Source organism: Muntiacus reevesi, chromosome 8 (assembly GCF_963930625.1).
Source record: "Muntiacus reevesi chromosome 8, mMunRee1.1, whole genome shotgun sequence".
Lineage (NCBI taxonomy): Eukaryota > Metazoa > Chordata > Mammalia > Artiodactyla > Cervidae > Muntiacus > Muntiacus reevesi.
Genome location: NC_089256.1, coordinates 73,248,379 through 73,261,169, shown reverse-complemented (window position 1 = coordinate 73,261,169; position 12,791 = coordinate 73,248,379). Strand labels below are relative to the sequence as shown.

Sequence of the window (12,791 nt, the reverse complement as noted above, 5' to 3'; positions counted from 1 at the left end):
AACAAATCTGACTAAAATGGCAGAGAATTTGAAAGGAGCGAGAATGTCCCCTACTTCTCCTTTTAATGGAGACATTAGTGTTCCTTTCTGGCTGAAATCTGAAAATCAAAGCTAATGTCACCTTTAGGACAATGAGAATACTCAGGAAAAGGATAGAGAGAAGAGTTCAACAAGATTTGCCAACAATCTAGTGTTTCTATTTGTTCTCACTACATCTGACAAATTAATAAGAAAGGAAATGAGAAACATGATGATGACTTATGTTTTACAAAATGACGGAACAAAGACATGAAGGATGAACCATTGTAACAACATTACACTGCTAATGAAAAAAATGTCGATTTGCTATAAAGAAGAGAAATAAGTGGATGGAAAAGTAATCAAAGAAGGAAAACTCAGGATGATGAGAAGGTGTGGTGGTGTTTTAGCTGCTAAGTCCTGTCCGACTCTTGGGACTCCATTGACTGTAGCCTGCCAGGCTCCTCTGTCCATGGGATTCTCCAGGCAAGAATACTGGAGTGGGTTGCCATTTTCTTCTCCAGGGGATCTTCCAGACCCAGGGATTGAACCTGGGTCTCCTGCATTGCAGGCAGATTCTTTACCTACTGAGCTACCAGGGAAGCCCAGAAGGTATAGAGGTGGGTTAAAAACAAATACAGGAGCAGATTACAAAAGAGGCAGCTCTAAGTGGAAGACGGCTGGCTGGTGTCTTCAAAGGCGTATGGTACAAAAAAGCTCAGAGCCTCTATCACAGGAGACCATGACATTACTGCTGCCTCATCCCTGGTGAGGATATTTTCAAATTTATATCCTGGCATTTGGAAAAGAAAATGGTACCTCTTTTTATACCTCCAAAGGAGAGTTTAACCTGGGTTCTTTTTATTGGTTGATAATTAAAACACTGCTGAGCTAGAAATTCTGTCCATACATAAAGTCTTGAAATGTATATTACTGTTCGGCTACTTTCAACTTCACCTACCTCCCTACTATAAGAAAGAAAAGAAATCTGTAAATAAAGCTCTAGAAGAAAAGTTCATACATTGCTGATAGAAGCACTGAAAGATCAAGACAATAAGGATCCTTACAGTCATTTTGATTCCCATTTTAGGAAGTGGGTGTTAAAAAAATGATGAATCAAACTCAGGCAGACAATCATTTGTTTTTACTTGTATACCAGTTGCTACCATCCCCAATTTAGCACTGTCATTCATTCTATCATTTAAATGTTTCCTCTTTCTTCTAAAATAGGAACACACCACTCAAAGACTTGGGAACTGCTTTATGAAGAGATAGGTGGTTAGTTGGAAGTTGAATTATATTAACCACACCCAGGAAGATAGGATTAAATATAAAATCCGAAAAGAAGGTGACCCTAATGGTAAAGGATCTGACTGTCAATGCAGGAGACGGAAAAGATGCTGGTTCGATCCCTGGGTTGGGAAGATCCTCTGGAGTAGGAAATGGCAACCCACTCCAGTATTCTTGCCTGGGAAATCCCACGGACAGAGGAGCCTGGTGGGCTACAGTCCATGGGACTGCAAAGAGTTGGACACGAGTGAGCACACAGGCACACACACACATGTCCAAAAGTGCATGAAGCCCAAAAGAATACCAGCTATCAGGAAGCCAGAGACCTTGGAAGATGTCACCCACCAGAGGTGGCCCAGACTCAGGATGGCCTGGGAACCTCACACTGAGAGGACCTGATGACACAGCCATGCTGTTTGCACGCCCATTATCTAACTTTTCTTTACACTAGGAGCTTGGCCGAGAAGCACAGGGGAATCAGGAGGTCTAGAAAACTTCCTCAATGATATCTGCAGAGATGCACCCCCAGGAATGCCATGGCCCCTGAAAGCTTGGTGCCCCTGAATTAGTTCTGAATAGAGAGGACAGGCCAGCCAATTTAATGATGAGGACAGATGGCAACTAGAAAGCAGTGAAGTTAAAATGTTTAAGTGAAAACAAGAATATGCTGAGTAGCGGTGAAAGGAAGGAAGTGGAAACTGCTTCACATTTCTCCCCCTTTCCTGGTACATTTGTGTATGAGGGAGCTGCCCAGGGGAAAGCAGATTCTGGTATGCTTTACAAGGCATCTCAGTCCTCTCCAGGTGGTGTCTGGAGGGATCTGTAGGTGTCCCTTTCCTAAACTTATGCTTGGGGCTGGGAGCTCTGAAGGACAGGTGGTCATGCAACCAAGAGAGGTCATTTAGCGATGCAGCACTTCTTGGAGGAGACGAGCTACCTGTATGGATGCATGAGTTCATGCCCTGAGGTCCACGTGGGTCTCTAGGCCCTTCTTACTTGCAGTAATATACACTGGGGGCTCATCACTTTGGAGATGTTGGGAAAGGACAAATGACTTGGGGTCCTGACTCTCGAGGTGGGATACATCCTTGGGGGAGAGATCGCTTTGTTGATCTCACTGTGGTCCTTGAAGCTCCCTGAGGCTTCAGTTGATCTTCAAGACCAAGTCTAATAGGATAAGCTGTTGCAACTTTCTTCCATGAGTGATGCTCAAACAGGAGTCCTGATCTGGAATCATTAATTTCTGTATGTGCTACTGGTATTAACTTAGTAGAGGCTAGTTTTTCAGCCTTCTGAACATCTGCCATGATCAGGAGCTATGAATCTGCCTTAGCTGAGGGTTTCAGCTTGGCATGGTTTAGCAATGGAGGAAAGCAGTACATCTTTGCTAGCCAGGAGAAATGTCAGCTGCCGTTTAACAGCAGTGATTCTGCTTCACTGGAAGAACAGATGAGTTGTTAAGGGGTTGGTGCTATACCTGCGGGTAGGATCACAAAACTGAATTACTGGCCTGGGGGAAAGAGGCAATTCTTACAGACACATAGGTAAATACAAATCACAGTTACAGACTTTAAGGGAACGTGATCAAAAATGTTCTGTATATTGAACTGAATGATTTTCTCTACAGATTTAGGTTTTAAGTTTTAAAAGAAAAAAGTTACCAGTTATATAAAAAATAGTACACAATCATAAAGGATGTAAACAAAAAGTTTAAAGAAAAGACTCTGTAGTTTCTACTCCTCATACACAACCATTTTTTATATTAGGACAACATAATTTCAAGTGTTTTCTATAGATGGGTAAGATAGAACAGAAAATAAAAAAAAACATATAAAAATAGGGTCTTATGTTAAGAAATCCAGTTCTAGTAATATTGTAGTCTAGATAACTTGAAATAAGCTCTAGCTATAAATATCTGAAGATACTAGGACAAAACATAAAGTAATATAAATCACTCTTGAATGACTAGTTATGCTTACAGGAAAATAAAGGAAATCATTAGGTGCTAACCTTAACCCTTCTTTAGTCTAGCAGTTGAGCAGATGAAGGATCATTCCCATGAAAGTATTTGTAAAAAATATAAATGACCTCCAACCCTGTAAGTGAACCACAACCACAAGTCTGGGACCAACTGTGTCTTCACTGGTACCACAAAAGAATAGGATATTAGTGACAATACTAATGATCAGTTTCAGGGTCTAGGTACGGATAGGAAATGATCCTACCTAAAACTCCTTAAGTCTTAAATCACATTCTTCCACTAAAAATCCTCCAGCCACAAACTCAATTGGATTCTAATACAGGAAAAGATTTTCTGCTTCCTGCTGTTACTTACAAAAAAGAACCACAGATGGATTGAGGTGTAGAAATGAGGTTATGATTCTTCCCAAAACAAAGCATGTGTGTCTCACAAAAGTTATTTTCCAGCTTTGTAGTTTAACTTTCTGTTTCTACAGGAGAAACTCATTATGGCCCGTATGCTCAAGGCAGCGTAGGCACAGGCTGCGCTTACTTACCTCCTTGGCCCACGCTGGTTTCTCACTAGGACTCATCCCCTCTTTGTAATGATACAGCGGCTTCTTCTCCACAGGTCTCTGCTCCTGCCGCTGGTGCTGAAGAGAAACCAAGTAGTCTCTCTCTTGCTTTAGCTGTCTCTGTAGCCTTTCTGCTTGTCTCTGTTCTTCCAACTGCTTGCGCTTATATTCCTGTCCAGATCAGGAAAGGAGAAGAAAGAAAAGGCTACATTACCATAGGGAAACCATTGGCCAGTACCAGGGAAGCATGCAATGGAAGCAAAAGAGATGACAAATAACAAAGGACCTTAATACCAACAAAACCACAAGAGGACACAGGGATGTGCCATGGAGATAAGGTACAGCCTCTGGTTAGCATCTGCAGAGAATGTGGCATTTAATGAAAACACTACTGTTTTAATGGCAACCCCTACAGAACAGCGCCCTTCACAAAGTGACTTGTCCTCGATGAATTGTAACCAAGAAAATGGCAACAACGAGGACATTTTGATGGTCAGCGCACAATCCCTGTAAGGAACTATCCACTTCCTGGTTTAGTCATTAAACTATTCAAACATGTACAATTTACAAAACAAAATAAGAACCTAAAGATACTGCCTAAATCATCTTTCATTTTGACAAAACTTGGGCCAACAGAAACCATTAGCAAAAACATGTACAGGCTGAAAAAAACAAATCACAGTGCCACTGAATAAAAAGTTACGTTTAAAAAAAAAGATACACCAAGCAGCTCATTTGGAGAGCAGTGCAATAAGGCTAAAAACAAAACAAAAGAAAACAAACAAAAACCCAAAAAACACTTCAAGTGGAAGCTGCCTGAGCAGGGAACACAAAATGTTCCCATCGTGAGAGTAAAACTAATAGTCTGCAAATGAAATATGACTCCAGAGCTGAGTGGTTTCCTACGGATGAGGGATACTCTGCTGTGATTGTACTCCAGCGTGTTGCAAATGACTGCGAACATTACTCTGCAATAAACACAGTGGGTCTCAGAAACAGCCTGAACTTGTACTAAGACTGGATTCACGCTGAAGTTTTGCAAATGGCTGGTGTTAATAAAGAATGTGCAACAAGTATATTCAAAGTTGTGACTCGGCACCCTGGGTCAGGAAACTCATTAAGTTTTAGAAGATTTTCCAGGTCCAGGAGGCTGGGTGGATGCCCGTTTCCTGACTGGCACGTTAGAGACCACACACACACACACACACACACACACACACACACACACACACACGAGATGGACACGGAGCGGACCAGCGGGCGTGGCGTCCCATTACCAGAAGGAGAGCTTGCTCATGCAGTAGCTGCTGCTGTAAGATCTCTAACTGCCTCTGCTCTTCCTCCAGCTGTCGCCTGATGTACTCCTGGAGAGGCAGGCAGCAGAGAATGCAGAGGAACACAACGAGAGGGAGAGGGAGAGAGAAAGAACCGGTAATTTCAAAGGTGAGAAGAAACTGCCAAGTGAAGTGTGGAAGAAAGGAGGGAAAAAAAATACCCCAACACCTCTTCACTAAACAGGAAAGATACCCTGCACCACAGCAAAAGCACGGCAGAGCAGTCAAAGGCACAACAGCAGCGGATGGAGACAGCTCAATGCTTTGCTGTGATGATCTGGTTTTGAGAACCCAGCTTTTGCTGGTGCTGTGGTTAAAGTATTATCCATATATTTTTTTATTTTTTGGCCATTTGGCATCTTAGTTCCCAGACCAGGGCTCGAACCTGTGACCCCTGCAGCAGCAGCATGGAGTCTTAACCAGTGGGAAGTCCTGAGAACCCAGATTATTTTAAAACTTTTCATTATAGGCTCCCTCTTTACGGGTTACCTGAAATTAACAAGGCTGTACAGTTCAGAGGCTGCTCGTTGTAAGCAGTGGGGATAAAATAATGGCTGAATGCCGTCGTGAACTGTTTTTGTAAAGGAACCATCCTGCAGTTTCACTGCGCTGTCCGAACATAATTAACAGAAAGAAAGGGCCTGCATCGATGGCTCAGAGTCATGGAGACCAGAGCAGCGTGAGTAGGAAAGCGCTTCCGAAGCGATGAAAGAGGAGGACTTGGCTCATTTATCATGTCTCAGTGCCACTCTCAAAGCAGGTGCCCTGGCCTGGGAGAAGCATGAAATCAAGGTGTCAGGGGACTTCGGCTTGGGGAGGAAGCCAGGTTGAATGAGCAGGCTTTGCCCAGGTTGTGCATTTGACTTCTTGAATAGGTGAGAATAGTTGCTGGAGCAAGAGTAAAAACCGGCTTAACCCGAGCAGACCTAAGAGAAGGTGACCCGAGGCGGCTGGCGCTGGTGTTCACGGGGGCCGTCGGCAGGGCTCCCAGGTCCCCGCAGTACCTGCTCGTGCTCTGCGCGCCTCCTCTCCTCTTCCCGGCGCATCTGCTCCTCATAGTGCCTGCGCTGCTCCCTCTCTTGCTGTTTCCGCAGCTCCTTCTCTCGCCTTTGTTGCTGGGGGGAAAAGCAGACGGCCATGAAGGAAATCAGCAGAGAGAGCTGCAGAGCTGTGGACAGGACTGACTGTCCACGAGATGCCTGCACGCCTGGGGGCCTCGCACCTGTGCTGTTTGGGGACACACGGGTCAGGATGGGGTGACAGCAATTCAGTATTTATCACACAGGTGAGCTCCCCAGGTTTATCCGTCTCCCAAGGAGTTCCCGTTCAGAGCTTCCCCCCAGTTGGCTGATGGGGGTTTTCAAATCAGGGGTGGGTAACACAGATGGATAGCTTTCCTGGTGACTCAGTGGTAAAGAATCTGCCCGTCAATGCAGGAGACGTGGGTTCAATCCCTGGGTGGGGAAGACCCCCTGGAGAAGAAAATGGCAAGCCACTCCGGTATTCTTGGCTGGGAAATCCAATGGACAGAGGAGGCAGGTGGGCTGCTGTCCATGGGGTCACTAAGAGTCAGATATGACTTAGCAGCTAAACAACGCCACCACTGATGTATAATTAGTAATTATATGTCATCAAGCTGTGAGATTCTATAGACTTTAAAGCACATTCACAATACAAATGCTATTCAATGTTTTTCACACCTTGTAGGGCATAAACGGAGAAGGCAATGGCAACCCCACTCCAGTACTCTTGCCTGGAGAATCCCAGGGACGGCAGAGCCTGGTGGGCTGCCGTCTATGGGGTCGCACAGAGTCGAACACGACTGAAGTGACACAGCAGCAGGGCATAAATGCGGCTTCGCTGATGGCTCCGATGGTAAAGAAACTGCCTGTTATGCAGGAGACCTGCGTTCAGTTCTTGGGTTGGGAAGATTCCCTGGAGAAGGGGATGGCAACCCACTCCAGCATTCTTGCCTGGAAAATTCCATGGAGAGAGGAGCTTGGCGGGATACAGTCCATGGGGTTGTAAAAGTTGGGCATGACTGATTTAGTGAGGAAACCACCAGGGCATATACAGATGAAGACAGTAAAAACCAGAGAAGTGAAATGACATGTCCAAGGCTACACAGTAATGATGGCTGAGGGTGCAACAGAATCCAGACTCCCGACTGGTCCATTCCCCCTTCTAATGCACCATGTTGTCTTTCTTTTCTGGAGTGTTCACAAGTAAGTGTCAATTTCAACTTGTCACTCAAGTAAGACTGTGAGCTCAGGAACCATCATCTCATACAATCACCATACCTCTGAAAGTGACACCGTGGCAAGCACCTTTCCTACTTTATCTTATTTAATTTTCACAAAAATTTTCTGAGATAGATACTATAGTACTATTATCCCCCATTAAATGAGAAAACAGAGGCATGGAGAGATTAAGTAGTTGTTCAAGGTCATACTCATATGCAAGGTCATACTGAGTAAATGGTAAAGCTTGATTTGAAAGCCTGACAACATGACTCCAGTCTGAACTCCATCAGTACAGAAGATGAAGAGGCAACAGGACTGACAGATCATAATTAATCCAGCTCTTCATTATACTCTCAGTAAAAGAGAACATCTTAGGAGTAGTGACAGCAGCCAAGGTTTCTCAGCCAGGGATGGTACCATTCCCCAATCCCTGGAGCATGTGGCATGTGCAGGGGCATATAGAAGATTTTCTGGTTGTTCCAGTGTCTGCGGGGTCATGACTGGCATTTAGCCAGGGATGCTAAACACCCCACAATGTGTGGGACACACATACGTTACAAAGTATTTTCCCTGACCACACACCTTTGGAGAAATACCTAAAGTCTCCTTGGGTAGGAGCCCAGTACTGACATTAGGATTTCTTCTTCCTCAAATATGGGGTTTGGAGGGGCTGACCAGAGAGGCTCTTCCCTTGTAACAGTCTCAAGAGCACTTGGCTGAAGAAACATGAGTATCCAAGATAAGATGGACTGTGACTGTATCACATTGATGAGCTGGCTCTAAAATACCTGGAAAATAGCTCTCTACTACAAAAACTCTGTTCCAGCCCCAGCTAAGCCAATGACAGATATTCAAAGCTTCCCAAAGAAGCCCCTTCTTGGCACATGCAATCCTCTAGACCTACTCTCTTCCAATAACCTCCAAGGATCATTTGAGACTCAATGTCTATCATTTCCAGAACAAGAGTTACTTGTCCATCTTAGACAGCAGGTGATGGGGAGCTTCTGGAAGACTACAGGTACATGCCATCAAATGTCTTGACCAGATCTGCATTTTCAAAAGGGCTCCTACCTGCCTCGAAATGGGCAGGACCAGAAGCTGAGAATGCAACGTGTGGCCATTCGATGGGTCCAGGGCACCCATGAGCTAAGCAAAGGCAGCCAGAGAGTCCATGTCTGTTATCGCTGCTGAGACATAGGCAAAAGGAAGAAAAACTAAAAAACTGTCTGGATTTCCAGTCAGTGCAAGGACTGTAGTAGATGTCAACTTAGAAGAAGAAATTAGAATTAGGCAAAAATAAAATGGGCAGAATTTGGTGACTGTGGGGCGTGTGAGGCTGAGTGGTGAGTGAATTTCTGGCCCAGGAGCATGGCAGATGGTGTGATACAGAAGTTTAGGGAAGGGATGAGGCATGTGCTGGGGAATAGAAATGAGTCAAATTCCAGACAAGTGATTATTTGTTTTACAGAAAAATAATACAGGAGGATGGGAGTAGAAAACATCGTCATATGAACTGACTGAATAATTCAGATTAAAGACCCAAAACAGAGATATTTCCAACACTTAACCAAAGTGAATCAATGCCAGCACAGAGAATAAAATAATTATGTGTACAGATCTGGCTCCTGGCAGGAAACAGCCCTAATTTAGCTAACATTTCAAGCTTTTTTTACTCCTACCATCAGTCTCTTTCTTGAGGAAAAAAATATAATCAAGGCTTTTGACGGTTTAGCAGATTTTTCTGTGAGGGATGTGTACATTTCCAACCCCCTTTTTAGGAATCGATACTGTTTGATAATGACACGCCACTCAGGTCCCTATGCAAGGTGTACACAGTATTGATTGCAACTCAGGAGGGCCTGAGCTTCCCGAATGCTCTGTAGTTTCTAAGAAAGACACTCGAAAGTGACTAATAATTAATAATGATCTCATCTGGCTCAGTCACCGCTAAGGCATGGAGGCCTCTGCCAGGGCTTTGGCTCCCGCGGTGAGACTGGAAAAACAAATCACTTCTCCAACCTTCTGAAGGCACTGTGCCAATTCCAGCTGCCATGCCTCAATGTTAGCGCCTTTCCAGGAAAAATGTTTGCGCTCTCTCCTCCTGGCTGTGGGACGGTTTGAGGGGACACACCAACACAGGTCCAAGAAAGACCAAGTCCCTGGCCTCCAGCAGACAGCTTTACAAAGATCTGAGGACTCTTGCTGGAAGCAGCAATTGAGGGCAAGGCCTGTGTTTGATCCCCACTGGACTGCCCAGCCCCTCACCAGGGGCCTGGCACCTGGCCAGTACAGAGATTTTGTTGAACTGAACCAAGTATGAAACTCAGGGCAAAAGAAGACACAGTACAGTACCATTTGGTGGCCCAGTGGTAAAGAATCTGCCTGCATGACTTAGCACGCATGCACACCAATGCAGGAGATGCAGGTTCGATCCCTGATCGGGAAAATCCTTGGAGAAGGAAATGGCAATCCACTCCAGTATTCCAGAGAAATCCTATAGACAGAGGAGCCTGGTGGGCTACAGTCCATAGGTGCAAAGAGTCGGACAAGACTGAGCAGCTAAACAACAACAATAATAGTACCATCTTAATTTGGGGAGGAATTTCTATTCTTATCAATACTTATAGTTAAGAGCACACTGTGCCTTTTCTTATGGTTATTTGAGATGTCTCAACTACTCCACAATATAGATTGTGGACAGGGTCTCTGATGTACTCCAGTTTTTACCTCCTGCTATATCCCATAAAGGGTCTGATACCAGTGATGTCTGTTGTCTTACATACTATAGATGAAGCAACAAGAGAAAAAAGGCTCCCAGAACCTCAGGCCACTCCTTCACCCTTTGATGCCCTCCTGGGCCAGAAAATTCTTTTATGCTGAGTATAGGCAAGGCTTGGAATGCTTTTCTAAAAAGAGCCACCCATGATGGCCACTGGCATGGGATTTATTTTCCATCCTGGAGAAAGGAAGAAAAATAAAATAAGAGAGTAAGACTCAGGGAATCAAATTGAAGCTTAGAGAAATATACTGTTCCATGTCACACAACTGGAAAATGGTGGCATCTCCAAGCAAGCCCAAGGCTGTCTCACTCCACATCCTTTCCACTCTACACCCTACTATCTTCTGATCCCTAGTACCTGAAAGAATACTCTATCCATTGGAGATGTATCCAATCCAGGTAGGCTATCTCACTGCTTTTTTTCTACTTACTGAATGTTCAGGTCGAATCTGAGTTTGATTCCTATGACATTCTGGTAGATTTGGGGAAAACACGATGCCTTTGTGTACATGTTTTGGGACCTTCTATCTTTTACACGTATCATATTTCCCATTATATGGACTCAGAGGTAACATCCACATTTGAGAATTAATATCCCATAGCTGCAAAGAGACAGATCATTGTGGGGAAGAGAGTAGTTATGAGAGGCCACAGGACTTGGGAGAAGGAATGCTGGATCAGAAATAGGAAGACTAGATTCCAGTCCTGCTCTACCACTGATATTAATGCAAACACTGCAGACCACCCAGTCACAGTAACTATTTGTTTAATGAATGAGTGAATGCTGTATGGCCTTGAGTGCATCACCTTAACCCACATCTTCAATGAGGGGGCAGATTCGGCGACCATACACGTCTGTTCATTCAAGGAGCCTAAGCAAGAATGTGCTACACTGCAAAGCAAAAACTGACTAATTCAGAATGAGAAGTGAGGCAAAGCAGAATTCTGCCTGATCTTGGAGACCTCCACTCTTTTCATCCTGGGTGACCCCCTGGAAGTGGTGAGAGGGGACCCTACTGACTGTGGAAGACCAGAGGCGGCCTCCAGAGGACAGCAGAGCAGCCAGTGCAGGATCAAGTCTGGCTCCTTGGGAAGTACCGCAAACCATTCCCTCGACACAGGGCTCTCGGTTCAAAGACACTCAAAATGAAAGGCTCCAGCGTGGTCTTTTGAGTTGACCGCAGGGCATACATGCCCCCTCATTTAAATAGGATTGTTCTGTGTAAACCTGGGCAGGAGCAGTATTTGTGAGGAGAGGGATCAAGCTTCTGGGCATTCCACTTGCCCACTTCAACATTTGTGAACGTTGCCATTTTGGAAAGACCACTGCATACCATCCACTGCAGGGGAAAAGGCCTGATTCCTTGCAACTGACTCTGGGATTCCAAACCTTTTTTTATAGGACAGCTGTGAGAGTGATGGTGAAGTAGTCTGCCAACTCCAAATTCAATATATAAAAAAAGTAATCGGAATCACAACAAAGAATAATAATTAATCATGGTAAGAACAAATGGTTTTGTAGAGCCTCCTATGATGCCAGGCACTGTCCTAAGCTCTTCACTAATAGTCACTCATTTAGTTCTCACCACAACCTTTTAGGCACATACTACCATCATTATCCCCACTTGACAGATACGGAAACTGAGGCACACGCAGGCCAATGTCTTGCCCAAGCTCACTCAGCTTGTAGTGCAAAGCTAGGTCTACACTCTGCATCTGGCTCTTTGAGATGCTACCTCTATGGATCTGAAAGACATCTATGGTGAAGACACCTACATATGCAAAGTGAAGGATGTTGGTTGTATGAATGGTTTCTCAAGTGGCCATTTTCCATCTTTTCCTCACAGAAACAGCAATCAGAGAACTATTGGGAAAACTAGTCAACTAGATATACCCGATTCTTTTCTTTTTATATCTACTGAGTGAGTGAGTGAGTGAAGTTGCTCAGTTGTGTCCGACTCTTTGCAACTCACGGACTATAGCCTACCAGACTCCTCTGTCCATGGGATTTTCCAGGCAAGATTACTGGAGTGTATTGCCATTTCCTTCTCCAGAGGATACTCCCGACCCAGGGATCGAACCCAGGTCTCCCGCATTGTAGGCACATGCTTTACTGTCTGAGCCACCAGGGAAATCTTATATCTACTATACACTGTTAAAGATAAACCATCCAACCTACTCATTTACAACTTTCCTGGAAGATTAACAGCCTACATGAAACTCTTCCTTTCACTCCCCAGCCAGCTTTTGATCAGTAGGCAGCCTCATGGCTAAACACCGTATGAGCATATATGTGCCAAACTGGTCTTTAAGCATGTAGAATTAGAATGGAGAATCAAAGTTCTAAGCACATTGAGCTTCGAGAAGGCTTCATGAAGAATTCTGGTACTGCCTCTTTGGATGCTGGTCAGTATGATTATTTCAGGAGCTCCTATCACCTTTGAGCTGCAGTTTCTTTGGGGAAACTCTACTTGGGTTTTCCTGGGTTTCATATAGGGGAACAAGATGGCCCGATGGACATCCTGGGTACCTATGACTCTGTAGGTTAGTGTAAAAGTCAAGTGCAGATGTAACTCTCAAATTTCTGCTGCAA

At 44.5% G+C, this 12,791-nt stretch overlaps 1 protein-coding gene across 2 annotated transcripts in view; it reads right to left on the bottom strand.

Annotated features, from left to right (window-relative positions):
• The window catches only part of TNIK (TRAF2 and NCK interacting kinase), a 391,768-nt gene that overhangs the window by 71,387 nt on the left and 307,590 nt on the right, over positions 1 to 12,791 (bottom strand). The window contains exons 13-15 of one of the 2 annotated variants that reach the window (XM_065943139.1): positions 6,181 to 6,291; positions 5,120 to 5,206; positions 3,825 to 4,013 (exon numbers count right to left, since the gene is read on the bottom strand). In XM_065943139.1, coding sequence (XP_065799211.1) covers positions 3,825 to 4,013; positions 5,120 to 5,206; positions 6,181 to 6,291 — 387 coding nt within the window. The remainder of the gene's footprint in view (positions 1 to 3,824; positions 4,014 to 5,119; positions 5,207 to 6,180; positions 6,292 to 12,791) is intronic. The other variant, XM_065943140.1, reaches the window with a different exon arrangement.